Below are 27,283 nucleotides of genomic sequence, written 5' to 3' on the forward strand. Positions count from 1 at the left end.
CTCATACCGTTGTCAGAATAAATGTGTCATCTTCCAGAAATATATATGGCTCAGACAAGTTCATTTTCCATAAAAGCCCACGTGGTTTATTTACAGAGAAGATTTGAGGCAACACCATTCGTCAGTAGCAGTGGGAGATGCCAGCAGAGAAGAGGAAGTTCATTTCCACCAGCACAACATCTCACACATCTTCAATGACGTTCAGTGATCAAACAAGACGGACTAGCAAGAAGGTAATTCCTTTTAAACGTATGTGGAATGTTCCATAGGTATGTTGTTTAATGTTTCGTTACAAATTGAGAAGTTTATAATGTATAAATTTGAATCATTTTTTTCTCCATCAATCAGTTTCATCATCAGTAATCAAGTCGATCAGGTCCAAAGATGTCCGGTGATGAGGACAATCTGGGGTCTGATGCAGGTTCAGAGGTCAATCCTGAACTTCAGACGGATCGCTTTGGCTTCATCGTATCAAATGGATCTGAAACCCGGTAAGCAGGTCCTCCTATGTGATAGTGGGTAACCTCACTTCTGACTGTTCACTCGAGATCAAGTGGTTAGCATGTGTCCATCACAATTGTGAGGTGTAAGGAGTCTGTTATCCATGTGTTTGCGTGGGTTTTCTTCAGGGTCTCCAGCCTCCATCCACATTATACAAATATTCATGTTAGATCCATCGAAGACTAAAAAATTCCTTAGGTGTCAATGTAAGTGTGAATAGCCGTTTACTGTAAATGATGAGGTGGGAGAGTTAGGCTTTGTTGGGCTCCATCTCACTTTGGACCTTACACGCACTTTTGAAAATGGATGGAGTGACTTAAACACATATTTTCTTGAGTAATGACAACCAGTAGAACTTTTTCTCTACAGGTACTGTACATTTTTATGTACTGCCTATATACTAGGTGTATTTTGCATTTTGTTTTCATACTCCTCACTGATTACACCCTAACCTGTTACCATAGAGCCATCACACCGCCGCTGTGGTTTTCCTGTTTCCTGTCCTGATTCAAGAGCACTAAGTACTGAAAGTGCACAACTCTTGAATGCAGCAACTCTGCACAACTGCTTAAAGAGACACTAAACCTTAAAACTTTCTCCACTATAATTTGTTCTAAGCAGCCCCACTAGTCTAAAGCATTTCAATTAATATTGTGTGTTTGGTCAGAAAGTTATTTGTATTTTGCAAAATATGGTACACTTGTGCCTTGTGTTCATCTATCTACAAGCAGACCTGTGTGTGTGGTGTGTGTGCATGTTCAGTTTGTATATAAAACGTGCGTATGGCATTTACTATGTTTTGTTCTTTCTGAGGGAAGTCACATTTTCAATTGCTTGTTTGTCAGGATTGTGGGCCCACATCCTCAGCTAGTAAGGCAGAGGGAAGCCAAGTGGATCAACATCATGGACCAATGGGAGACCATCTTGTTGAAGAAGACTAACATGGTTTGTGGCGTGATTAAATGCTCCAAATCAGGGTCCCCAACCTTTTTTTCACGTCAAATATATGATCCCTTAAACATGTGAGCTCTCAGCTTGTTTCTCTCCACACATATTGATATTGGTAGTCTTGAATATACTTGTGAGGCTATCGCCATTTGCAAGCTCCTCTGGCTAGGTAACACATAGGTTGAGAATCCATTCCTTGTCAGTTTGTGGGTCCTTGTTTGCTACTAAGCAGCGCTCAAAGTCCTTACCGTGAGGAATAATTATTTCAAGTAAGACTCCTGGTATCGCCTGTTAAAATATTTCTCTTGCTTTGAAGGTGCTCATTACCTGTCTCTTACCTGGGCCTTTTGCCATTCCCAAAGGCATCTGTTTCTTACACATTGAACTTATTTATGAGTTAAATTTTGGCGCTTTTGTGACTGAAAAAAAATTCAAGAGAATCTGGCCAGTTCTCAAAATAAACGTTTTTTTTTTGTTTTGTTTTTTCCAAAATAAAATAGCTTTCAGGCTCGGATAATACATAAAAGGGAAATAGTTCATTATTTTGGGTGCGGCCCACGCAGCCCGGTACCAGTTCCTCCACTGAACAGTGGTTGGGGACCTCTGCTCTAAATCATGAGGATGCTCTTAGAGAATAATACAACGTCATCAATATCAAGGCCATCAAGGTCAAGGAATGTCATCTTTAGTAACACATCCAAGCTCTCCACAGGTCAAAGTGCAGTGTCAAAAAGGCATCCCGACTTCGCTCCGAGCCAAGTGCTGGCCTCTGTTGTGTGGCGCCACCAACAGGATGAACCACAACAAACAACTTTTCCAGGTATTAACAAATATCCACCTTATTCCGTCCGACAACTAAGTTAAAGCTGCATGCAGCAATGAACGATTTTCAATTCAAAATACATGCTGGCAATTGGGGCTCAATTTCCTTTGAAACAGTTTTCCAAGCTATAAAACCTGGGATGTTCCCAAAACAGCTGCTTCCAACAAAGATTTTGGATGGATTGTGTGTTGACTGGTGAAACTGGTCATCTTTTTCTAACTTCCTGGGGGCATAACTGAGTGTTTTTTTTTGTTTGTTTTGTTTTCTGGGGGGGAGGGTGATCTGGACCCCTAAAATAAATAAATGTTTAACATAGGGGTTGAACCAGTTAGACAACTTTCCTACTCCATATCGATGCTTAAAGCTCGAAATTGACTTATTGCTAATCACGCTTTAGGCATCTCGACTTCCAGTTGATCAATTCACATAGGATTTTCGACTAGGATGTTTTTGATTTGCCTCTGCTGGCCTGTCAAACTATATAGCATGTGATGAATTTAAAAGCCCAACATTAAATTCCTTTAACATTCCAAGTCACATACTTTATCATCAACTGACATTGAAATCTTTTTAGTCGATCATGCTATTGTTCACTATTTTTTTATTTGGCTTTTTTTCCTCTGTCAGTCTTTGGACTCACAGGCCGCTCTGCAGAAGTGGGTAGACATCATCAACCGAGATTTGGACCGGCAATTTCCTTTCCATGAGATGTTCCTCTCCAAGGACGGACACGGGTATAGACACTGTGACGCAGAAAGGACGTTAATGCAAGAAGGTTGACAGACACTTTTAACAGAATATAATTATGGCTTCCTATATATGTGTTTAGGCAGCAAGGCTTGTTCCAGGTGCTAAAAGCATTTACTCAGTACCAACCAGAGGAAGGCTACTGCCAGGCACAAGGGCCCGTGGCTGCTGTTCTCCTGATGAACATGCCTGCAGAGGTAGTCCCAATTGTCACGGTCTAATCATACATAAAAGGTCAAATGTGCATTGGAGCTCATCTCATGGAGGCTAACCTTGGCAGGAGGCTTTTTGGTGTCTCGTCCAGATTAGTGAGCACTACCTACCTGGGTACTACAGTCCTCTACTGGTGAGTGTGCTTTTCTTTTGCCGTGTTTCTCAACCATATTTTTCATTGTAAATATCCCACAACACTAAACCAAAATGCAAGTGCTGAAATTGTGACTGATGATAAAAGAGCATTTGATTGTTCTGTCACCATATACTGCTGGCCTAGATTGAGGAACAAAGATGTATTATTTGAAGTAAATAGATAATAAAGAGGAAATTTAAACTGCTTCCGTGGTGCAGGAGGGAGTCTTATTTGATGCAACAATGCTGACCTGGGTTTTGAAAAAGACGTGCCCATCTGCGTACAAACACCTGCAGCGCCACGAAGTGGAGCCCCTCATGTTTGCCACAGATTGGTTGATGTGTTTGTTTGCTCGCCACCTGCCCTTCAACGCTCTCCTCAGAGTGTGGGACCTGTTTTTCTGCAACGGTAAGCCAGTATCCCTCACTGACATCACATGAAAAAAAAAGGTCAAGACATGTACAATTTCAGAGATCAAATGTATAATTCTTGATATTTGAAATTTGTTGGCAAAAGAATGTCACTGTCATATTAACACATGTGCAATGTCTTTTGAATTGTGAAATAAATGCACAATATAATTGGTATTATGACAAGAGTTTGTAACACAATAAAATACTTAAGCTTACCTTGTGCGGCATCCGTCACATCCATTCTGTTGGTCTGTCTGTCTGTCTATGCTGTACAAGGGGTGAGAGTGCTGCTGCAGGTGGCGGTGGTGCTGGTACAACGCGTGCTGGGTCGGGCCGAGCAGAGGAAACAGTGCCAGGGTCAAATGGAGACTTTGCAGAGGCTGAGGGATGTCAGGTGTGAGGTCCAAAAAGAGGAAGACACTTTCATAGCAGAGGTATTCATACGCCATGCTCTAGAAACAGCAAGATTCACTTGCTTCCAATTTCAACAGTCTTCATAAAAACAATTTGATGTATCAAACATTGCTTTTTGGAAAAAAAAAAAAAATCTAAGATAGGTACTATTCAAATGTGAACAAACATGAGATTCAAATGTCCAAAGATGTATTTATTCTGTACATTACATTATATTATTTGATCCCGTGTACTTTTTTTTATTTACTTAAAAAAAAAAATACAGTATTTTTTCCCAACTACAGTATTAGGGTAAAGGACAGTATGAAACACTGAATGAGTTAATTAACTAAAAATAAGAAAAGCTACATGATAAGAGCAAGAAAAATCAGTATGATACAATACACATGTACAGCTGAGTGTGAATTTTGAGTGTCTCCTACAGGAAAAAAAAAAATCACTCAGAGCTACAAAACATTTTTGACATCTAAAGGGAGGACATCACGGCCAGAGACACAAAACCTTTAGACCTCTGAAATTTCAATTTAGATGAAGTACTCCTTATCATCCAAAAACATTGAGAGCCACAGCAGAAGGATGAATGAGCGACACGAGCATTGGAGCTGTGGATTGCAGCCCCTTGCTTTATAATATTGGTCAACCTAAGAAAAGGGGGAAGTCAATGTAATGCTACACTACTCTTAAACATAGACATAAAAAATGTTCACCTTTTCAAATGAGTTATGAATATGTTCATATTGCAGGTGTGTGCTGTGCCACTTTCCTCATGTGATCTGGAGAAACAAACAGAGAAGGAGCTGGCAAAGTGGAAAAAAGGCAGACCCTCATCCACCTTTGACCCCAGAGGTCGCTGCCATGGATATCGTGTGGCATGGGAAAAGGCTCAACTCAACCGGGCGGCGGTGGACATGAAAGCGAGAGAAACGGGAAACCTGTCTGCGCCTCTTGCCCGCTCCGCATCCTGCCTGTCGCTGTCGCCTTCCCTCCTCCACAAGAAGTGGAGGAGGGAGGGGAACATCAGAGTACATAAGGCCGGGGGCGGCGTTTTGAGGCACCGCTCAATGGGAGCAAAGGATTGGAGGAGCTGCAATGAGTTGAATTTGCAGGTGACAATTGAGGATAAAGGTGCAAAAAAGCAGACTGTGGAGGTGTCTCATGTGATGAGAGAAATGGCCCATTGTACAGTGAGTCAAAATCTTCTGTTGTCTGTTGAACATACAGAGGCGGATGGGCACAGAAACAACAAAGACTCTGATGAGGCAAGTCAGATGGAGACAGAACCTCAAATGGAGGTAAATTTAAACGCCACAAAATCAGAGCCAGAAGTAAAAAATGTGACTAAGACTGGCACAGTTGATGAAAGTGCAAGTTCAGAGCTCCAAACATGTCCAGAATTTGATCATTCAATTGAAGCAGTCAAAAGGCAGATAAATGTTGTCACAGTGATTGACAGGACCTTGTCACAGGGCGGCGCTAGGTGTGAAAAATACCATACGAGTAAATCATTACCAGAAATCAAAGGGGAACCCCAGACTGAGACACAAACTGATATTCTGGCACAGACCCAAGAAAATGAGGTTGGGAATCACATAACCACACAGCAGCAATTAGATGACGTTCAAAATCATGCTACTTCCAAGTCCTCGTGTCAATGCATCCATCAGGTAGGAGGGACAAGTGAAGCATGTTCGCTTATTTGTCAGACAGAATGCAAGAACACAATTGAGCCAAAACAGGCACGTAAGGAAACGATTCCCAGTCCGAAACGAGCCTCAGTGAAGGGGAATTCCCACTTTTCGGGTGACGTTTGCGTTCGTAAGTGCTCCGCCTCCCGCAGCTCAAAGTTGACACGACGCCTGTCGAAAGATCTCTTTGTCGACCCAGGTGAAAGAGATGCCGAACCCCCAAACCAGAATGCACATCAAACAGAATCTCTTGAGCCTGCTAAACATTTCAATCTTTTTCGTAGGCAGCCCAAAAAATACACAGAGAAGAGGACAGCCAAAATGCAAGTCCCTACCATCTTGATTCAGGATTTTAGTGATGGGATGGGAAAACTAGTGGAGGAGGAAGTGAGCTTTAGGGAGAGGAGGAGATGGTGGCGGCGGGAGCGAGAACTAAGGGAGGAGAAGGAGGAAAGGTTAAAGAGAAAAAAAGAGGTAAAAAAGGAAAAGGACGGAGAGAGGAGGAAACCACAAACGAGAGGAAAAAGTTTTCAGGAGCAAAGAGAGACAATGAAATGTTCCCCTACTTATGCTGAAGCTTACTTTTAACACAGTGTCTTTGCTTCATGTTCGAGTTGGCTTTTGAATGCGCTTTGAGTCATCTACAAAAAATGAACACAATCATGTGTTTTATTTTTTTTTTTTATTTTCTTTGGTTAATCCAGAGGAAAATATTTGCATTTTTTATACAAAACAAGTGGTTCATGTTTAGTTTCAACATAATTCCCAAAGTTCACAATGTAACTCAATAATAATATTAATAAAAAAATAAGTTGATTTTTTATGCCATCAGTTGCTCTCTTTTGTGTTTTCTTATCAGAGTAAAGAAAAGAAAACTTCACTATCACTTTTTTCAGCCATCGGTCAATCTAATTGTGTGTCATCATCGCTGTCGCTGGCGAGCACTTCCTGGTTGCTCACCGGCTGAGTGCTGATCTGAGACGAATGAGGAAGCACCGATCCAAACAACAAGGAACAGAACTGTGACAGTACACAACAGAAAAGAAATAGTCAAAATTTCATCAGACTTTCTTAGGGATAATTTTGCTTTTCTGATTTGTCAATAGGGATGGGACACGAGCCAAATCGCACAAGACGAGATGTCTTACACGATTGAGTCTACGAGAACAAAATGAGATTTGGCAAATTTTGTAATATAAAATAATGCCTTCAAACGTTTTCCAGTTTTCAAGTTATATGTTTTTTGTTTTTTTTTAATTGAGCAGACTGTGAAAAAAATCATAATCAAGCCTGCAAATGTAAACATAAAAGGAGGCTTCCTCCAACTGAAATATCTAAATATTACCACACAGGTGATTTGAATGTAATTTGAGTATTTTTGTATCTGAATAAAAATGAAAAACATGTTTGCTAGGTAAAAAACAAACATGAAAACATAAAAGCAAATAACACATTTCCTCTTAATTATGAATGACCAACTTTCATAATATTTAGACAATCAGTTTTTTTTACATAAATATGAACTGAAATTTTAGACAACTCTACAAATAAAGTTAGGTCAATGCAACCAAGTGAAATCAAAACCGCAGAACCACTCACTTGAGTCAAGGTGTTTTTTTTGTTTGCTTTTTTAAAGGGATTATTAGCATTGGCAACTGTCACGCTGTCATCATCAAAGTTTGCAGAGTCATTTACATCTATTATAGTAAACTGCCTTTGAAAAGTAATCCACCTTTGAAAAGTAATCCGACATCACAACACAGTACGGGAGCAACAATCTGTTAAGCAGAAGTTGTTGCTCCGGCACGCTGCCAGCAACAACTTCAAAACAAAAGCATACCAAGGTATTTCTTTCCATATAATATGTGGTATGGTAAAGTTTATTCATTTTGAAGGTTTTTTTTTTTTTTTTCTCAGTAAAGTCAAAGAAAAGGCTTTTTAATGCCACTGAGAGTTGATGTTTACTATCGAACAAAACAAAACAAGAAGCAACAGAATGTTTGTTTTCATATAGGGTGGAAAAATGCACCTTCTTATTTGGTGGCTCATCTTTTTCTGCCTTTTCTTCTTCTTCACTGAGCAGCCTTGTTTTATGATCTGCTGCCGCTAGCCACTTAGAACTTGTGGAATTTGCTGTGGATGGACCTGGCGCAATAGTGGTGTCCATAGCGATGAGATAGGCGTCCATGTCGTCGTTCATTGAGTCATCAAGACGTTCTGGAGGGGCGTGCCCTCTGGAGTAGTGGCATTAGGGAATATGATTAGAATGAGTTTTTTTTTTCTTTAATGCTCTGGTGAAAAATTGTTGAGCACTATACAGTGTTCCAAAGTAAAGTCATTTCTACATATATTGTTTCTTACCTGTGTGTGTCATTTCTGGCGTTTTCTGAAAGTGTGGCCAGCACAAAGTTGCCTTCCAGGACACTGTCTGACACTGAAAGCACAAGAGGGCTGGAACATACGCATGCACAAACCCACAAGCAAAGGTCAATAGATGGAAGTGATGCCCTTGCTTCTTGCGTCAAAATGCATACCTGCCCGGCTCATCGATATACATAGAAATGGGGAGACCCGTATTCTCAGCAAAAAATAGCAAACCCTGCAGAAGAAATGGAAAAAAAAAAAAGACCTCATCAATTCTGTCCCTTACCGAAGAGCCTTCTTTGAAAATTCTCACCCGTAACTCCTTTAGGCAGAAGGTAATGCTGATGTGAGCTTGGACAGCAAAATGGTCAAACTCATCAGATGCTAGACATAGTTCAGTTAGCATGGCTTTGGACTCCGCTGGGACATGGAAAAAAGACTAACTTAAACTGGATCAATTTTGACTTTTTTTTTTTTTTTTTTTAAATGAGAACAACACCTTTAAGAACAATTAGGACAATCAATAAAAGCTAAGAAAACAACACCCATGAATCACCTAAGTCCTCATCCACATGATTCCTGACCAAGATTCGTTCATTGCTGACTGAAAAAGTCATTTCCTCCAGAGACGGTGGGAAATGTGCAACTGTTTCCACCAGCAACCTCAAAAAAAGAACAGGCACACAACTGAAGCAGCGCATATATTTCACATTGATTTAAATCAAATGTATTTTCATCAAAGACATAATAGCATAATGAAGTGTTGGTAACTTGCAACTCTGCATTGGTAAAATACTCAAATGTAAGTACTCATAATTGAGTAGGTCTAAAGTGACAATGGTGCCTCAATATTAAACAACAAACCTTGGGTTGGCTCGCAGTACGTTCTTGCAGCTGTCTTTATCAAACATGGCCTGTAAGCTCTCACTGTCCTGGAAAGACAGGTTGTGAGTCTTCAAAAGGCCTGCAGATAACAAAACAGTGACGGGATGCAAATAAGAAAAGAATGCTCCAGTGTAAAATGAGGCTAGACATGCTTGAAATCTCTCGTGACGTAATGTCAGCTGACGGGGAGGAGGAAGTGATGTGGCCAGACCGTATTTGCAATGCAGCGTGAAGGTGAGGCGATCCTTTTGCTCATCCAGATGGATGTGACACTTTTCCACCGTTTTCTCCAGGGATGCGAGGGACCTGAACACTGCCTGCACACTCTGGACATGAAAAATAAGTGCACACATAAAAAAAACATTACCTGCTGGTCTAAATCCTATCAGAAGCAGTCAATGACATAAACAACTTTTAGTTCAATCTATTTGTAGAATTAGACATTAATTTGAACCGGTTCACTCTAACGTTCTATTATTTTCATTTTGTAGCCTTTCTCTTGGCTGTAATCCTTCCAGTAGATTTTTAAAAAAATATTTTTTGGGCCAACCAGATAACAGCTTCTATGTGTTACAATGCCTATCTAATCTTTCCTATTTGGGGTTTGCATGCGTTCCTCGTGGTTCTGGTGGATGGTGTACCACACCTCTCACCTAAAGTGAGGTTAGGATAACCCTAACACACCTTTATTAACATCTTGCAGCTGAATGCATGGCCGTTGGTGACAATGTACCTGCACAGAGAGGGTGAAAAGTTGGTGTCAAAATATCCCACACAAAAGTGGACAACGTGCATTCTACCTTGCACACACACACACGCGGGCGAGCACACACACACTGCACCTGCTGAAGAAGAGAGGCGCAAACAAGTAACAACCGTAGGCCGACCGAGAAGAGTTTACGGACCGCAGGGCTAGCTACAACAGAGGGGAAAACAACAAACACAACACCCAATAAAAAACAAGTGTCCTTTTACGGGAAGTGTTATAATTCAGAGAGCTTTACCCCATCTTGCTGAGGCTCGACGTAGAGCTCGTCGCCAATTTTAGACAAGGAGTGGATGGCTTTGGCGAACACTGGACCAGGCATACACGCACAGAGAATAAATATAACTTGCAAAATAACATAAGCAAGGCATGATAAGTAAGCAAGGAAAATAGTACAGCAGTTTACCTTTCACGTTTCCACCCGTCACAACGGAGTCCATATCTGGAGCTGGAGTATTTTTCTAGTGACTACAGTAACAGCAATTTGTAGGAGAAGGCATTGCAAATGCTGTGGTCATCGTTTGTTTTGTGAAATAGTTAGTCTTGCTAACCCGTAGGAGGGAATCACACGGTTCATCATTGTTGTTTACGCCGCCACAAATCACTTCCGCACTGTGGACCAATCAAATCAATACAATATGAGAGAGGCGTGCCTTTTTACTATGCGCATGCGCATTTAAAATATATATTTGAAAATACACGTAATTTAGACTTTTTTAAAATTTATTCCCAACGTAGATCGTTTCAAAAGAATCTCACAGAATTCGTCTATTTTTTTTTTTACGTGCACTCACAAATTCTACAATTAATGTTCTCAAGGTTTAAAGCAGTGGTTTTCAAAGTGGGCGGTACCGCCCCTCGGGGGGTGGTGTGAACTTTCAGGGGGGCGCTGACGAATAAACAGGCGAATGGGGGGCGTTGAAATAGTGAAGGGGGGCGATTGAGCAATTACATTGAAATGTGACGTTGGTGTTTGTAGAAAGACCGGAAAAATTGATTGTCTGTAATAAAAAGTCGACAAAAAACAAGCTTTATTGAAACAAGAAACGTTGTCTGCTCGAGCGCTCACGAGCAGCGCGCATATACCGTATATCACTAACTGTCGCGAGTTTATCGTCGATGCAGGCGACTGGGGAAACCACCACCATCCAGTCAGCCGCAGAGGAGCACACAATAGCGCGCCGGCAACGCTTAACCACAGACGTATGCGCACAGCGACCGGCTTAATGCATCAGCTATCAATTTTTATGATTCGAGGTGAACTGCGCATTGGTCTATTTAAAGAAACGAAATTAGCGAATAATATCTGAGGCGCCTGTCTTCTATTTATTTAAGCTTCTCTCCAGATGCAAGTCAGTTTTTATAGCTGCCAGAAAGCAACTATACGTGCGCGATTTTCTCATCATCACGACAGAAATCATTTTAGACGGTAAGCTCAATGCTATCTAAAAACGAAATTTTTTGGCTCTAAAAACAGTTTGCATTTTTTTCAGGGATAACCATGGCAGCTTCAGGAACATCGAAAAAGAAGTGCAGGCAATACTCTGTAGAGTACTTGAAGTATGGATTTATACAATCACCGACCAATCCGCAACAACCCATGTGCTTGGTTTGTGAGAAAAACTTTTCAAATGAAGCAATGAAGCCGTCTAGGCTCCTCGAACATTTACAGAAGATTCATCCCAATAAATCCGGTAAAACATTGGCGTTCTTTCAAACTCTTCGAGATCAATTTCTGAAGCGAAAAACAATGAATATGTTTATTTCCTCATCGAAAAATTCAGATGACGGTCTGAAGGCTTCTTACAACATTTCTTTGCTGATAGCGAAAGCCGGCAAGTCCCACACTATCGGAGAAGACTTGATTCTGCCTGCAGTTAAAGAGGTTATTAAAACAGTTTTGCACAAATCTCCTGAACAAATCATAAAATCGATTCCTCTCAGTGACAACTCAGTTCAACGAAGAGTGGACAAAATGGCTGAAAACGTCGAAGAGACTCTCTGTAAGATGTTGATGACAACTGAGTTTAGTTTGCAATTGGACGAATCCACTCTTCCGGGAAATCAATCACTACTTCTTGCATATGTACGCTTCATCAAGGATGGATCTTTGTGTCACGAATTATTGTTTGCACGTCTCCTGGAAACAGATACCAAAGGAGAATCACTGTACCGAGCTGTGGAGGACTATTTCCAGGGAAAAAGCATTCCACTTATAAACATCATCTCATGTGCTACAGATGGCGCCCCGTCCATGGTTGGTCGCCACCGTGGATTTCTAAGTTATTTGAAGAAAGCTGTTCCGGAAGTCCTCACAGTTCACTGTGTGATCCATCGACAACACTTAGTGGCAAAGAATTTGAGTGAGAAGCTAAATAAATCCTTATCTATTGTGATTACTGCAGTCAACAAAATCAAAGCAAATGCTCTCAATTCTCGACTGTTCCATCAGCTGTGTATTGAAAATGACGAAGATTTTCAATGCCTGCTTCTCCATACAGAAGTTAGGTGGTTGTCAAAAGGTAACTGTTTAAAAAGGTTTTACACACTGTTTAACAGTGTTCTGGATTTTTTTCAAGAACCCAATCCTGAGCTTTACGACAAACTGAAATCGAGTAAGACAGATATTGCTTACCTCACTGAAATGTTTTACAAATTCAATGAAGTGAATTTGCAGCTGCAAGGTGATGAGACTTCGTTAATCAAAGCCAAGTCCGTCCTCTCAGCATTCCTCTCAAAATTACAGCTCTACAGCAGAAACCTTGGACGACGCGAATTCCGTCAGTTTCCTTGTTTGTCTAACTTGGAGAAGGAAACGGGAGTGAAGGACGATGACATTGCCGTGTACTGCGCTCATTTAGCAGAACTCTACAGAGATATGTCAGTCAGATTTAACGACATATTTTCTCTTGAAATCCCTGATTGGGTGATCGATCCGTTCACTGAACCCAGCACAGAAGTGCCAACCCATCTAGAAGAGGAACTTGTAAGTTTGCAAAATGATGAGGATCTGAAACCAAAGTTCAAAACCTCTTACCAAGCCTTTTGGATGCAAACAGCGATCCCAAAACGCTATCCAACCCTATGGAAAGCCATCAAGTTGTTTTTCATTGCTTTTCCGACTTCCTACCTGGTTGAAAGGGGGTTCAGCGCTGTGACAAGGCTCCTCACCAAACAAAGAAACAAACTTAACATCACAGAGCGCGGTGATCTGAGACTGCTCCTGACAAACCTTCATCCTGATGTTGACAGTCTGATTGCAATGCACCAAACCCACCCATCTCATTAGGCAGGACAGTTGTTAATGGTTACTCGTTCAGTTTTACAATTTATTTCAAGTTCAGTTCAAGGTGTTGTAATTGAAGAATAAATGATAACCTTTTTTGTTTATTAAAATTGTTTTTTTTAGTCTTCAAACTGTTTGTGATTGATGAATCAACCAATTCTTGAGACATTTAGCAATATAGTCGTTCTAGCGTTCGTTGGAAAGGGGTAAAGAGGGGGCGTTGGCATTTTGGCCCGGCGGTGAAGGGGGCGGTGGCCAAAAAAGTTTGAAAATCACTGGTTTAAAGGGACAATGTGTCAGATTTGGACTGTTTTTCATTACGGAAAGCAGGAGGTGCTGCTTTACCATTGTCCTTAGCTATAACAGACATGGCAACCTCCGTAGGAGTACAATCCCCCATGTAATATAATTTAACGAAAGTGCAATAGTGGTGCTAAGTAAGTGCAGATGCAGGTAGATGTAGTGCAAGTTAGCTTCTCCATGGAGCTGGGGGTACACGACAGAATAAAAAACAATTCACAGGACGTACATAATTTTAAAAAAATACTTGTGTAGTCAAACATCCAGTAAGATTTCCATCACTCTCAGTTCGGATGGATGAGAATGGATCATAGAGCCTGGTTCAACAATCATAATAAACTCAATCAAGAGTCAATTCATACATTTTTCATTTTTCAAGGCAGCAGTACCTTTCTCACAAACCAGTGTTGACATTTTGTTTTTAATATGAATAACTCACAATCCCATTTGCTCTCTCTATTACTCAAGTGGGACCATGGATACAACTAAACGTAAAAAAAAAAAGTGGGAGAACTCAAGAGTTGGCGTCAGGGCACAATTATCTCACCTCACTGGTCTTTCTTGTAATTCAACTTCAGCGTTCCACCAAGCACTAGGAACGTTGTGTGCACTGTCTCTCCACCCATTGCTGGTGATATATATATGTCTGTTTGAGTGGATTGGAGCTCGTGGAGCATATAGAGAAAGGTAAACAATATGAATGAAAGGAAAAGGAGAAAAAATGAAGAATCTCAAGAAACTGGAGCTTGGTTCGATTGATATTTCTGCAAAATTTTCTGAGAATCGTGAAGAAATATGCACAGGATAACATCAAGTTCGACAAGAAGCTCTCACTTGTGGAAATATGGAATTATTATTCTAACTGAAGAGGAGGATATATGTCTTAATATGAGGTGAGAAAAGTTCGAAGAAATCATGGGAACTGACTGGAACATGTGCAAAGTGGAAAGGAACCATTCTGAGATTTTTTTTTACAATATGCAGCATACAAAATCTTTTTTCAACCACTTACCTTGAAGAACTGTAAACGCGTTGTGTCCCATGTACTCAATACGATCAATTTTGGACCTAAAGTCTCACAATATTGTAATTAGATGTCTCAGTCGAGCAATCCACCTGACAGTCAGGCATTACTGCAGTCCATGTTGGAGAGACTAAAGCTCCAGCCTGAAAAAGAGAGGCATGCACACGCACATTCGGGTGAACCGCTCTCCCCTGCCCCCACATGGGGAACAGATGGAGCGGGGTCGACCCAAAACCACAAAAAAGAAGGCGATGAACATACAAACGGTCATGTTTTTGGTGTTCCTGCAAAAGGATTTGGGGGACGTTCAGTGGATAGTAGCGCTGGCCCCAAAAATGGAGAGAGACATCAGTCGGGTCATGGATTTGAACATTACAGAGGTCACTTTTTCTTTCCGCCCCAGGGAGACAACAGTCCCACGGGTGTAAACAAGGTGTCAGAGAAGGCCACATTGCCTCAGTTCTCCACTACTTCAACAGGGCAACCTTTTTTGGCCCTACAGAAAACAGATGCTGGGTACAATCAGGACAACTCATATGGAACGAAAGACAAGGACCATGGCTTAAAGCACAATGTCCAAGACTGGTCATGGGGAAGGAATCATTTTACTGCAGCGAATGGAGGATTTGGAGATTTGTCTAAATGGAGCACTATGCAACTGACGCCTCATAGAAGCAACAGCATGAACAAGAGACAGCAACGATCATCTGAAAACAAAGCAAGAAGATGGACTCAGAAACTCAAAGAGAGATGGCTGGAAAGACCAGGCAAAAAAGTAAAAGATGATTCCAAGGAATATGCGATGAACATGGTGAGTTTCACAAATTGAATTTGTTTCCACTCAGAAGACTAAAATCCTCTTTATCATTCCCAGAGTTCACTGCAAAGCTATATTATCAACACATCACATCCAGAAGCAGAAAGTACCCTCCAATCGCCAGGCAGCAGTGAAAACCCTACTCTGCAATCAGAGGACGACTTGACTGACGCATTAATCAGGTCTTTAATCTGCAGTACTGTACTTGAATTAAGATGAATCTATTGCAGGAGTCATAAGAACTCTGCCTGTATGTTTGTTCACAAACTGAGCCCCTATAGCAAAAAATATATAAAATGTTGCTTAGATTTGTCAAAATAATCAATGTAACTGTACTTGTGCTCATTTTTCTTTGATACTGTAAAAAATACATTCTTGTGAATTACAGACTATCGTTTATTACAGCCTACGCTATGGGTCCAAAATACTGAAAAATATTTAAGGTGTATTCTTTTGGGGCGAACATATTCGGTATGCAATACCTCCCAGTGTGATGTACAGAAGTTCTACGTCATATTGAACTTCAATAACAACTGCTCTAACAATTTTGTTAATTACTACCTTTGCGGGCTGTGGGGTGATTATTGGTTAGGAACTCTGCTTCACATACGAAACAACAAAAACAACCGATACATAGATGGATGGATGGATGAATAGATAGATAGATAGATAGATAGATAGATAGATAGATAGATAAATAGATAGATAGATAGATAGATAGATAGATAGATAGATAGATAGATAGATAGATAGATAGATAGATAGATAGATAGATAGATAGATAGATAGATAGATTGATTGATTGATTGATATGATTATAGTTTTAATGTATTTTAATTGAGGTAAAACACAACACAAATAAATATCTAAAGGTTTGATTTATTCAAAAACAAACCCTATGTAAAATGTTCACACAACAATAGTGGATTACTGATTTTTTTTTTTTTAACTTTTTACTTTTAATTTAAAAAATAAAACGTGGGTTGATTTGCTCAGAAAGTTTTATGTGGGATGAAAACAACAATTAGATCAGTTAAAAAAGAACTTGATCCTTTTCATTTCTTTAATCTCTTGACAGCACTAATTGCAAGTAGGCTTATTGCGGTTGACGCTGTGATTATGTTTGTACACATCAAAGCAAGTTTGAGCACTTATAGGGGTGGAACATAGGTATTTTTAACCTTTAACATTTCTTAACCCTTATGTGGTGCATGGCCTGTGTGTAGCACTCTTCTGCATCATCAGAAGAGGCAAAAAGATCCAAAATACCACATGAGGGTGAATGCAACTTTCATAGCTTGAATGCACCATTCTTTGCTTGTTGCTTGCTTGTTTGCAGTTTATTCTAAGCTTGGTCGTTTGCTTAAATGCCACAATTAAGTAGTATCTATTGTAAGCATTTCCTGTCCAGCAACATGGCAATTGTGCACAACCTCATTTTCCCGAATTCGCATTTTCAAAAGTAGACTTTTTGTTATATGGGGGGGGGGGGGGGGGGGGGGCATTGTTTTTTCCTAGATTGAGTCAATGCCCTTGTAATGAAATGCCGAGAATGATTGAGGAGAATTACCAGTCTGACATTCTCAGATAGGTGTGACTTCAGTATCATGAATCATCAACGAGTGAAATGATAATAATCATTGATATGTGTTGTCAATGTTTAGGTTAAAATGCTTAGAATGCAGGCTGATCATTTAAGCTTCTTGAAACTGTGTGGAAAAATGGCTATTGACATGTATTTGGGACCGCAACAACTTAAATTCCGATCGCCATATCTTTCAGAACAAGCGACGACTTTCAGTTAGGTTTCAGCTCAGTCAGCTTGCTGGAAGAAATTGTCTCAGGCCAAGAGTGGGCCAAGTTCCTGAACGCTGCCTCCTCAGTGTCTTCAAGTGATCGGAGAACACCAGAGCAGAAAGTGGACAGCATGGACGTCACACCTAAACCAAATCCTAATGGCCTATCCACTTTAGCAACCTACCCGTCAGGAGCATTAAACAGACAGTGGAGCTTCAGGGGTAGTGAGTCATTGCCAGTTTATAACATTCCTGCAAACGTTTCGCAAGTGGTCACACAAAACAGCACAGCACACAGTGAGGTTGATCACTCGGAGCCAATGGAACAGGGGCAAAGTTACTCACATGTGCAGCAGAAGCAGAGTGGACTCAACCAACCAAGAGCTTCCTATGTGGAGGTTAGATACCACTTCACTGTTAATAGCAGAAAATAAATGACGCTAACATATTAATGCAGTGTTTCACCACTTTTGTTGATCTATGACACTTACTATTATTAGTGAATTAGTATTTGATTGTTCTGCCTGTCACTATACAATGCTGGTATGGACAGATGAAGAAAAACATGTTCTAATAAATATATAACTCATTCACTGCCACTGATGACTATAGGCATCAACGATCCCTTGGGTAGCTACACAAGTTAAAAAAAAAAAAACATTTTATTGTTCTGGCAGTGAATGAGTTAAAAATTTTCCAATTAGGCGAATGATAATTTCTTACCTCACTCCTAACGATCTATCATAGCAAGCTAGTGTTGAACGGCACATTAGTTGGGAATCACTGCATTATCAATCAAAGGCAAGAATATTCTGTTTTTGTTTGCAGCGTGCAGACATTCTGGATGACTCACCGCCGACCAGCAGAGCCAACAGAAAGCGACAATATCACTCAGCTTGGACGTCACAAATGGGCTGGCGACATGAGGGACCGCAAGAACATGGAGGTCAGAATTCAAAAGATAACGCAAACTAAAAAACAAAAGAAAATATATAATGGATATAACTGATGAGTGAAAACATTATTTTTTTCAGAAGAATTGCAAAACAGCCATGAGATGGCCAATGGAGGAGAGTATAACAATTCACCCTACTTAAGTCCAAATGGATCTTCCCCATCTCCCGTTCCCTCCCTTTTGCCTCCTTGTGGTTCTGCGCTTCGGGGTGTCCTCAGACACTTCACATCCAATTCAGATTCCTCATTAGAAAGCAAAAGGGTAAGGGTCATACGTTTCTACATTTCTGCAGACCGATTTTCCCACAGTCTGATCCTTTCCTCACGTATCTCACGCTTCTCAGTGACATACAGTACAATCACCAAATTATTACTGACACTATTAAAAAGATAATAGGGTTCAAGGTGAATGCTTGGTTGTACTGCTTATGTGGAGGCATTTATTACAGTACATGCTGTATCTCCACACCTTACTCAGGTACTGCCTTTATTGTGTTACGCTAGTGAATGTAACAAAAAGCAGTGACAAATCAGTTATTTATTTATTTATTTATTTATTTTAACTGCATACCTCTTTCTTTGCTTCAGAGACGAGTTGAGCCCAACCGGCGAGTTCATTTTTCAGAGACAGTCCAGGAGATACCACCGGTTGAAGTGGATCTGGATACTTGGGACTCAGAGGAGGAATATGGGACAGAACTGGGCTCTGGATCTGAGGAAGAGCTCGAAGACCAAGAAGAAGGGAAGGACGTGCCGGCACGCCGACCTGCTCTTCCCGCCTGGATACGGGCTCTGAAGAAAAAGAATACTAGCAGGAAGCACAGATAATCATTATGCCAGTGAAACGTATTTTTTACCCACTTATTTACAGTACACTTTGGCACACTTATGTATGAGATCCAATATGTGCATCAAAAATTGTACCTTTGCGAAAATTATATGTACAATTTCGACAAACACAAAAAAGAATAAGGCGAACAATCTTTATTAATGTGGTTGTTTGCATTGGTGCAGTTGCAATGCATCAGGTATGCTTCATTACAAGCTGTCTATCTATCCATCTATCGATCGAGCGATCTATTTATCTATCTGCCTGCCAGCCTGCCTTTCTTCCTGTCTGTCTGTATCTCCATCGATCTGTCTGTCTGTCTGCCTGCCTGCCTGTCTGTCTGTCTATTTATCTGTGGTAGCTAGGTAGCTATCTGATGCAATATAGTTGTACACCACTGCAAACTCACACTGCCTTAATAAACAATGTTCAATTAAAGACCATTTAAAGGGAAATCTAAATACAATATACTGTACATGTTTGTAGATACATGCTGGAAAAGGCATTTATATATACCTGTACGTATATGCGGATCGGAACTGTGGACCTATATTGCTAAGCTATTTTATTTTTCACCATTTCAATTTTTCTGATTTTACTGGATATTTTTTTTTGTCTTTTTCTATGGATGCGGCTAAAATGTTAAAGACAAAAATGACACAATTTGGAAAACAGGATGAGGCCCCCCCCCCGCCTATTTTGTATTAGGCTTGTATCAGTGACTATGTATCAGAAATGAGAGTTACTTAGTTGTTAATACTGGACACATTTTTAGCACTCCAAGATACATATTCCTATGCCTACAACCTAAAAATATATATTTCTCCAAAGCCACAATCCCACTCGAAATTATTGCTTTACTCGGATTCAGCCTGATTTTTATCCACCTGTTAGAGTTTAATCATGACGACACACCTGTAAGTCACAGCCGCAGAGCAGAACCAATTTGAGCCACACCCCATGATGCACCTTTTTAACACCTGCCTTCCTTCCGGAGCTGCCAATTATTAGATTACATTAGATTAGATCAGAATAGAATAGCATAGAATAGTTTCATCGAGGTATTTGCATAGTTTCAGCAGCAATAGTGGATGCAGGAAGTTGAAAAAAAAATAAAAACAGCATGAAATAACAAAAAATGTTCATATTGTGTATTACCAACCACATTAACATAAACTACAGTAGCTCAATTAATGGTATCATAGGAATATTAGGCGCAGGGAGCAATCATTTTATATGTAACGGTAGTCAGCCTACATTACTACTATAAGTAGGCCTTTGCCAAAAATCTCAAATGAACAATTTGTTTTTTTGTCTTACAATGAGAGACCGTGGTTTCTATTTTCGTACAATACAAAAATATGATTCCTTGTCCTCTCCAGGGTACAACCATCTACAATCCACAGGACCTTCAGTAAAAAAAAAACTTAAACCTGAAATGTTCAATGTCTTTATTGTTTGCTTCAGTTAGTGACCATGCCTAATTGAGTTGTAGTACTTTATAGCACTGCCATTTCCATTACATGCATGATATTGATTGTTGTGATCAAATGAGTCCATCAAACCTTGTGGCTAACTACTGTCAATTCCTCTGTGGCCTCCCTTCACAGTCACTATCTTTGCTAAATCCCAATCATAACCATGAAGTGCCTCTTAGACAAGCTAATAGCCACTTGGTGAAAGGAAAGGGCTCCACTTTAACGCTTGCTCGGTATTTATAACATATAATCATGTTAGTATCTGAAATGAAACTGAATGTGCGAAATAAACAGAAATTCTCTCAGCGGTAATGTGATTTAGAACTGAACAAAATAGGAAACTTACATTAGTCCATTAGAGCTCTGCTTACCACGACTGACCAGAAGGCGACTAATAATGGTCCATTTGGAAATCTCAAGCGACACATATGTATCCTGATGCTGTCACGCACACACAAGCGCGTGAACAAACACGCACACGCGCACGCATTCTAGCACAGTAAAAGGAGGTGAAAGTAGCTCAATCTTGTGTGTACAAGTCACTATGTCCACACAATAAAAACAAGGATAAAGACACATTATATTTATTTTGTGCCAGGGAGAGGAATGACTGCAAGTATGCGTGATACATTTCTTGGCTCATGTAAGCAAAGCAAACAAGAGACAGCTGTATTATCATGGAAGGTGTGTAGCTTCATCGTGAAATGTGGTAACGATCCTCTAAAACTGAAAAAATACAGATGATCGTTAGTCAACTGATTTATTTTAAAAATTGTCATGAATCAAATAGAATTTGGTTCTTCCAACACATTTCGGTAGGTGTTAATTATATGCAGATATTCATTATTGACAAGCCAGGTAGGCTTCCCCACGAATAGCAGGGGTCATCAGTTATAGACAGCTCTAAAAATGATCTAACCAAAAGAGCAAAAGTGAGAAGACTGCTTTTAAAATGGAAAAATGTTTGCAAGGAGTTATGCTGAAATATTGATGCCTCAGGAAAAGTACTTTAGTGAAACTATACAAGGGGTGTATGAAAAGTTTCAAGTTTTAGAAAAACTAAAAGGGATGAAATATTTTTCAACATTTATTTTTCAACATTGTCCCAATTAAGGCTCCAACTCTTTTTCCAGTAGCGCTGAAATGTTTTTATCCCAGTTTAGAAAAATTCTTGTTTGGGACATGCATCGCCACTTGTCATACTAAATGCTTAAAACTTTTCATCAACCCTTGTACTTATTTCCACTTGTTCAACATTCAGTGAGCATGTGACTTTTTTCTTAAATGTTACCATTGCTGTAGGAATTAGATGTTTTCTGGGTTACAATACCAGCTAGCGGGCACTTTGATGTTATTTTCCAGCAACAGCAGAGGGCAGTCCAATGTCAACATGGCAACCCTCTAAAATAGATTGGTTAATTTGCTTAATTCATTTTCCAATGACACAATATTAATCACAATACTGTACCGTGTTTAGCCTTAAGGTTAGTTATTTAGACTAATATGGGAACATAGATGTACTATACTATACTATACTATACTATACTATACTATACTATACTATACTATACTATACTATACTATACTATAGCAAAGAAAACAATTGACTTAAGTTCCCCTTTTAATATATTGCTTAGCTTAACACATTTTTCGAGATTGTTCAACACTGAAATTGAAGAGTGCAGTGAGTTGAGGTTTGTTTTAAAGCTGTGGCGCATTTTAGGTGGCGGTTATACAATGGGTGACTTGCTCATTGAGTGATAATTCATATTGTGTAAGATCTTGTTCTTCGGCTTGGATCTTGTGAGTCAACGACTTTAAAAACGATTGAATTATGAATAAAAGTTACCCCCTTTGAGTTTCACTAAAAGACAGCTGTAACAAAACGCCAACCAAAAGGGCAAAATCTTGTGGGCGTCGCCATTGAATGTTTAGCTCTTGATTAGTTTATAAATACTCCATGAAGCTGCTCTGCAGTGCAGTCCATTATTTAGGCTTGTTGAACAAAATCTGCAGGATCCACAGTCACAAAAAAAGCTAAATGATTGAAGGGAACAGCAAGAGGTTCCGTTCGGTCAATCCTGTGTCACACAGGCTGGTCGGCAGTGGTCAGGGAATGCGCTCCGGAGTCGCAGGATCTCTTCATACCTTCTTTGATGGACATCTGGCTGCTTGGACTTGGAGCGAGGGACGCTTCCATCTGAGCTTCTATTTGAGCTTCTATCTGAGCCTCTGATACCTGAAGATGTGGGTGGATTTTTTTTTAAACAGTGGTTGGTCACAGGACATTTGTGAACTAAAGGTCATACTTTTTTACCTCTTCAAATTTCTTGGCTTTGTATTGATCTGCACCTTTTAGGAAATTCAGTAGGATGAGGTCACAAAGAACTGTGCCCTGCCAAAAACAGAAAATGAAGTGATGAAGACGACAGTAGTGCAATAATAATAATAATAATAATAAAAAAAATCTGTTTCTTGATTTGTAAGCTTACAAGTCCAATGGAAGTGAAAGCAGCAACCAGGTTGATTAATGTTGGGATTGTGTCAAATTTACCCGCCTAAAACAAAAAGATGAAGAATTCAAGGTTTACATTTTTCGGGGCATGAAATGGTTTCCTCTACTGCTGGGTGCAAAACAAAATTGTTAAAACAATTGTTTTGGGTATTGTAAAAACATCATTAACAAGCTGGACCATTGATTGTAATTAAGTAAAATATCAAAGTAATTTCTGCAAAGTAATTCGCACGTCCACTTCACAGTTCAGGGATCCGAGTTCAAATCCACCTCGCTCCCACACTTCAAAATCATGCACGAAAGGCATATTGAACATACTAAAACGTTACTTGTATCAATAATGTAATTGTAATATTAATGTTAATTCAAGATATTGTGTTAGTAAACTAAAATAAAATCGAAATAAAATACATACATACTTGATGATTAAATGTGCATTAAAACAAGACACTTCACCCTTCAACTCACTTTGCCTGTGACCATGACATCAAAGCGGATGGCAAAAGCTTTGTGCAATGTCCGAAACTCAGTACCATTCGCCGTCATGAAATATTTGGCGAACCTGCGTAAAAAAGATGGCGTGAAGCAGAAAAGGAAATGACAAAGTGAGATAATGAATAACCAACCTGAAGTTGAACCCCTTTGAGACGGCGTTCTTGGCAAAAGGAGCATCGAGTCGGCTGAACGAATACTTGGGAACGCAATACTCAATGTCCAAGTCTAGATTACACTTCCACTCGATATTGATTCCGATTTCGCCACCCTGGAAAAGGGAGGTCACAGACCAACGCTGACGATACAAGTACATCGAAATCCACAAATGAAGGTCGAAGCCCAGACCGAAACCACCCAAATTCACAACTGCAAAGTGGATGTGCTATTACATTTCTGCTGTGTCACTTATGAGAAAAAAAAGCTAGAAAACCAAATAAAGTAGAGAATCTAAGAATACCTTTTCAGCCAGTCCGGCCACATTCTGTCCTGTGTAATTCAGTATGTCACCCACAGCGAAGATGGGGCAGAAGGGGTTGGTTTCGGGGTCGTATTTACACTGCTTTATCTCGTCGGACGTCATGCTGGATGGAAAATTCCCTCTGAGGGGAAATATTAAAAATAGTTAGAATGGGACAAAGCTCTAGCGTGTGTGGTGAATGTGTGCGACCAACCTGGTGACATTAAAAAGAGGGAAGCGGATGCTGTTCTTGATGAAAATTGTGAAGTCTTCCACGTCGACCATGGGGTCACTGCAGGGGCATAAGGGCGGAAGGAGTATGAGAATGAAGCGAAGCGTTAGGTTACATTATAGGCGTTTGAGTGATGTGTCTCACATCTGGATGTGGTCGTTCTCGACCGGACACCATCCCTCCACCTCACACTGACCTTTGGACTTGCCCTCGCCATGAAGACAAAAACCAGTAATCCTTCCTGGTGAGAGGGAGTGAGATCAGCTATTGCTTTAGTCTGAAACAAGTTCTCGAGTAAGTTGTTCTGAAATCATGTTCGATTGCCAGCACAGGGCTCTAACAAATGACTTAATTAACCTGACATTGACCTACCTGCCGGGTTTAGCATGAATTATCTGATAGGTAGCAGCGCCCGAGTGCTCCATATAGGCTATCGTGAAAGACGTGACTGAAAGCAATTCAGCACCATTGGAACAAGTGTTCAGCCCTTGACAAGGACTCAGTTGAAAAATAAAAGTTCAAAAATCTTTTATGCCTTTTAGTTTTGCTGAATTTTCCTACATATTTTTAAAAAAATCATCTCTTTCTAGCCCCATCTTGGACCAGAAATAAGATGTTGTTCTAAGGGAACCACCACGCCCGAGAAAGAACAACCAATAAGTAGCTGCATACAGTTTTTCGCAACCAAGTGTAACAGAACTAATCACTCGTCATCATTCCCACAAAAAGAAAAAGTTCTTTACCGTTTGTAAGGATGGAACCAATATGCTGCTCACAGTCGTCGTCTGTGTCACAGCTATACTTTTTCCCATTCTGAAACATGCAAAGTTAAGTTTGCATCAGTCATTTTGAATCCAGACAGATGCCAGGGGGGGCGTAGATGACCTCAGAGAAAAGGCTTTGTTTTTGCCATGTCAAGTGTAATTGTGATAAAAAAAGGATTGACCTTTTTTTTCCAGGCACTTATTTTTCTGCTTTGGAGTGTCAAACTTGTTTTAGCTTTGTGGGCCTTCTGGGGGAAAATTCTATTCCCAAGTGGGCCGGACCAATAAAATCATGGTATTTCAAACAACAACTTCTAATCTATTATTTATTTTTTTGTTACTACTATCCAAAATAGTAAAAGCACAATATCACTATTAATCAAAAACATTACCATTGCTATAAATCATAAAACATTTCAAGTTTTTCATCTATTAAAACTAAAATGAAAAAAATAGCACTGTATAATTATTTAGCCAATTTCAACAGTAAAACATGACGTTTTCTCTATCATTTAATTTGACAAATACATTATTTTTCATGTACAATTAATATCTTTAAAAACGTGTTATTGTTATAGATTGAAATGAGATCACCTGTGCTAAAGGCTTGGGTATCGACCAATCATGGTTTACCTGTTGGCCATGTGATGTTCACGAGCCAGCCTTCAGCACAAAGTGATGTCACTTACAGTCGACGGCACGTGGCAAAATATGTTTTAAAGTTACTTCTTGTACATGAAAAATAATTTAGTCATCTTATCAAAGACAAAATAATAACTTTTTACTGGTGAAAATGACTAAATCGTCACACGGCTCCGTTTACAAGGAGTGAGAAACCAAATAGTAGGCTCACCTCTCCACATTTTCCTTGGAACTGATTCTCAGTAATGATAAGTCTTGTCATGATGCAGAACACAGCTGCACCCTGCAACATGCATACGCGCGCACATCAGGAACACTTGTGCCATTCCACTGAGAATACTTTAGCGCTATCAAACATGTTGCTTGTAAGGTGCTTTTGTTTGAACCTGCTGGGGGTAGACGTAGTCGGCCACATCCATCAGGCGATTTTGATGGTAGCCGAAGCCCTTCACTTTAGTCATGACGGACGACTCTATCCCGGTGTCGGACACCTGGTAGGCTTTCTCGTGGATAAACACCCATCTGCACAAAACGTTTTCATCAAGGTTTAAAAACCACAAACTATACAACTGAATTAGCGCAATGAGCATTGGTGGAAAACCTGATTTTCATGAATCGCCACCTGTATTTATTCACATTTTGATTGATTTTTTTTCTAGTGCAGTCAACACTATTTTTTTTAAACTAATGAAGTATTACGTTTTCCAGAATTTATCATGATTAATCACATTTTTCAACATCTATTTTATAAACTCATAAAAGTTAGCTGCTTAATATCTTGGAATTAAAGTAAAACTATTTTAAAAAAAATCATTACTTTTACAAACTGTTGTAATTGTCTTTTATCTGTTGATTAGGTCAATTATCCTTGTGAAATACAGCTGCTGAACATAATAATTTTTGGTCGAAAAATCATTTTGTAGGCCATCCACTGTATGGACAAATAATGTACAAAAAGCATATGTACAGAAACTGGAGCAACTCCCCCAAAAACCCCACTTTTTTTTTTTTTTTTTGTATTTGGCAATGCGTTATTAATGTTACGGATTATAAATTGCATATTAGTAGCACTTTTCAGTTTAATAGCTTACCATAATTGCCCGTCATTTTTAATAACCACAATATAAAAAAGAGCAATTGTGTTTTATGTTTTACATTTATTATTATTATTATTAGCATTAATGATAATAATAGTAATTATGCTAATAATAATTTATTTATTTAAATAACAATTTCAGCCAAAAGACACCAAATCCAAGCATGTTTTTTCAATGTCCAAAATCATCACTTTTTGTCAACACCGCAAGTAACTTGAACTTATTAAAGAATGATGTGAGTCCAAAGTCTCACAAAAATGTTTACAGTTCGAGCTTCTCTCACGATTCGAACTTTTAAACGTGAAAGAGCATATTCTGCACAAATCAATCACTCACCCAACAAAATAAGTGATGATGAGGACCTGCACGATCCTGTTGATGATGCCCACCGACCAGCTCTTGACCACTACGGATTTGGTGGTCTCGTAGGTGAAGAAGTCCGAGACCCAGCCCCACACCATGGCGGTCTTGCTGGAAACCAGCACTCACTCCCGGGCGGAAGATTTCTATGGAAAAGACGAGGAAACCGACTTTGCTACGAGAGGACTTCTCGTTCTATATTGACCCGGTCTCAGCTGAGATTTATTGAATATGCGGCCGATGGCTCTCCCTCTTCTTCTGCCACTCCATTGCTGGACCTCCCCTTCCTCTGTGCAAATGAGGGGAAGAAAGTGTCCCCTCCCTCTTTGTCCTCGTTCTCAT

The 27,283-nt window shown here is 39.8% G+C and overlaps 4 protein-coding genes and 1 long non-coding RNA gene across 8 annotated transcripts; 3 read left to right on the forward strand and 2 right to left on the reverse strand.

The window, feature by feature from the left end:
- The first annotated feature begins 70 nt into the window (after positions 1-70).
- On the forward strand, positions 71-6,711 carry tbc1d10c (TBC1 domain family, member 10C). The gene is made up of 10 exons (XM_088430962.1): positions 71-233; positions 349-491; positions 1,347-1,446; positions 2,162-2,269; positions 2,900-3,006; positions 3,102-3,216; positions 3,300-3,365; positions 3,587-3,776; positions 4,058-4,215; positions 4,939-6,711. Exons 2-10 carry the CDS (start codon positions 385-387, stop codon positions 6,466-6,468), a joined length of 2,481 nt encoding a protein of 826 aa, XP_088287088.1. The 5' UTR covers positions 71-233; positions 349-384; the 3' UTR covers positions 6,469-6,711.
- Positions 6,546-14,120, reverse strand: rad9a (RAD9 checkpoint clamp component A). 3 transcript variants are annotated; one of them, XM_088430967.1, is made up of 14 exons: positions 14,029-14,076; positions 10,447-10,507; positions 10,302-10,363; positions 10,134-10,204; positions 9,972-10,045; positions 9,814-9,862; positions 9,341-9,455; positions 9,109-9,208; positions 8,801-8,907; positions 8,558-8,664; positions 8,415-8,479; positions 8,242-8,331; positions 7,910-8,114; positions 6,546-6,900 (listed from the first exon to the last, which is right to left on the reverse strand). In XM_088430967.1, exons 3-14 carry the CDS (start codon positions 10,333-10,335, stop codon positions 6,784-6,786), a joined length of 1,134 nt encoding a protein of 377 aa, XP_088287093.1. In that variant the 5' UTR covers positions 10,336-10,363; positions 10,447-10,507; positions 14,029-14,076; the 3' UTR covers positions 6,546-6,783. The 3 variants fall into 3 exon arrangements, with proteins under 3 accessions (XP_088287093.1, XP_088287092.1, XP_088287094.1); XM_088430966.1 differs by having other exon boundaries at positions 10,302-10,507; positions 14,029-14,120; XM_088430968.1 differs by lacking the exons at positions 9,972-10,045; positions 10,302-10,363; positions 10,447-10,507; positions 14,029-14,076 and having other exon boundaries at positions 10,134-10,198.
- Positions 10,725-13,312, forward strand: LOC148413725 (uncharacterized). Its single transcript, XR_015867688.1, has 2 exons — positions 10,725-11,324; positions 11,389-13,312. It is a non-coding gene; the product is annotated as an uncharacterized LOC148413725 (long non-coding RNA).
- LOC148413726 (uncharacterized) lies at positions 14,115-20,340 on the forward strand. 2 transcript variants are annotated; one of them, XM_088430963.1, is made up of 6 exons: positions 14,115-15,316; positions 15,380-15,504; positions 17,105-17,516; positions 17,947-18,064; positions 18,153-18,334; positions 18,661-20,340. In XM_088430963.1, the coding sequence occupies exons 1-6, from the start codon at positions 14,576-14,578 to the stop codon at positions 18,898-18,900; spliced, it is 1,818 nt and encodes a 605-aa protein (XP_088287089.1). In that variant the 5' UTR covers positions 14,115-14,575; the 3' UTR covers positions 18,901-20,340. The 2 variants fall into 2 exon arrangements, with proteins under 2 accessions (XP_088287089.1, XP_088287090.1); XM_088430964.1 differs by having other exon boundaries at positions 18,156-18,334.
- p2rx3a (purinergic receptor P2X, ligand-gated ion channel, 3a) lies at positions 18,661-27,283 on the reverse strand. Its single transcript, XM_088430965.1, has 14 exons — positions 26,918-27,283; positions 25,871-26,006; positions 25,696-25,767; positions 24,822-24,891; positions 24,223-24,319; positions 24,061-24,138; positions 23,847-23,988; positions 23,521-23,657; positions 23,363-23,456; positions 22,872-22,937; positions 22,697-22,774; positions 20,726-22,618; positions 19,817-19,898; positions 18,661-18,864 (listed from the first exon to the last, which is right to left on the reverse strand). Exons 1-12 carry the CDS (start codon positions 27,040-27,042, stop codon positions 22,466-22,468), a joined length of 1,248 nt encoding a protein of 415 aa, XP_088287091.1. The 5' UTR covers positions 27,043-27,283; the 3' UTR covers positions 18,661-18,864; positions 19,817-19,898; positions 20,726-22,465.

This window comes from Hippichthys cyanospilos, chromosome 13 (assembly GCF_059441005.1).
Source record: "Hippichthys cyanospilos isolate Australia breed blue-spotted pipefish chromosome 13, RoL_Hcya_1.0, whole genome shotgun sequence".
Taxonomy (NCBI): Eukaryota; Metazoa; Chordata; class Actinopteri; order Syngnathiformes; family Syngnathidae; genus Hippichthys; species Hippichthys cyanospilos.

Excerpts from the sequence above, each read along its gene's own strand:
- LOC148413726 (XM_088430963.1), top strand. The coding sequence starts at position 14,576 with ATGTCTCAGTCGAGCAATCCACCTGACAGTCAGGCATTACTGCAGTCC. Across the intron at positions 15,505-17,104 it reads TTGACTGACGCATTAATCAG|AACAAGCGACGACTTTCAGT; the intron begins GTCTTTAATCTG and ends CATATCTTTCAG. Across the intron at positions 18,065-18,152 it reads GGGACCGCAAGAACATGGAG|AAGAATTGCAAAACAGCCAT; the intron begins GTCAGAATTCAA and ends TATTTTTTTCAG.
- rad9a (XM_088430966.1), bottom strand. The coding sequence starts at position 10,335 with ATGGACTCCGTTGTGACGGGTGGAAACGTGAAAG. Across the intron at positions 10,205-10,301 it reads GACGGGTGGAAACGTGAAAG|TGTTCGCCAAAGCCATCCAC; the intron begins GTAAACTGCTGT and ends TGCCTGGTCCAG. Across the intron at positions 6,901-7,909 it reads ATGAGCCACCAAATAAGAAG|TTCTGTTCCTTGTTGTTTGG; the intron begins GTGCATTTTTCC and ends GTACTGTCACAG.
- tbc1d10c (XM_088430962.1), top strand. The coding sequence starts at position 385 with ATGTCCGGTGATGAGGACAATCTGGGGTCTGATGCAGGTTCAGAGGTC. Across the intron at positions 3,217-3,299 it reads TGATGAACATGCCTGCAGAG|GAGGCTTTTTGGTGTCTCGT; the intron begins GTAGTCCCAATT and ends TAACCTTGGCAG. Across the intron at positions 3,366-3,586 it reads GGTACTACAGTCCTCTACTG|GAGGGAGTCTTATTTGATGC; the intron begins GTGAGTGTGCTT and ends TCCGTGGTGCAG.
- p2rx3a (XM_088430965.1), bottom strand. The coding sequence starts at position 27,042 with ATGGTGTGGGGCTGGGTCTCGGACTTCTTCACCTACGAGACCACCAAA. Across the intron at positions 24,320-24,821 it reads TGGTTCCATCCTTACAAACG|GAAGGATTACTGGTTTTTGT; the intron begins GTAAAGAACTTT and ends CCCTCTCACCAG. Across the intron at positions 22,619-22,696 it reads AAGCCAAGAAATTTGAAGAG|GTATCAGAGGCTCAGATAGA; the intron begins GTAAAAAAGTAT and ends CCACATCTTCAG.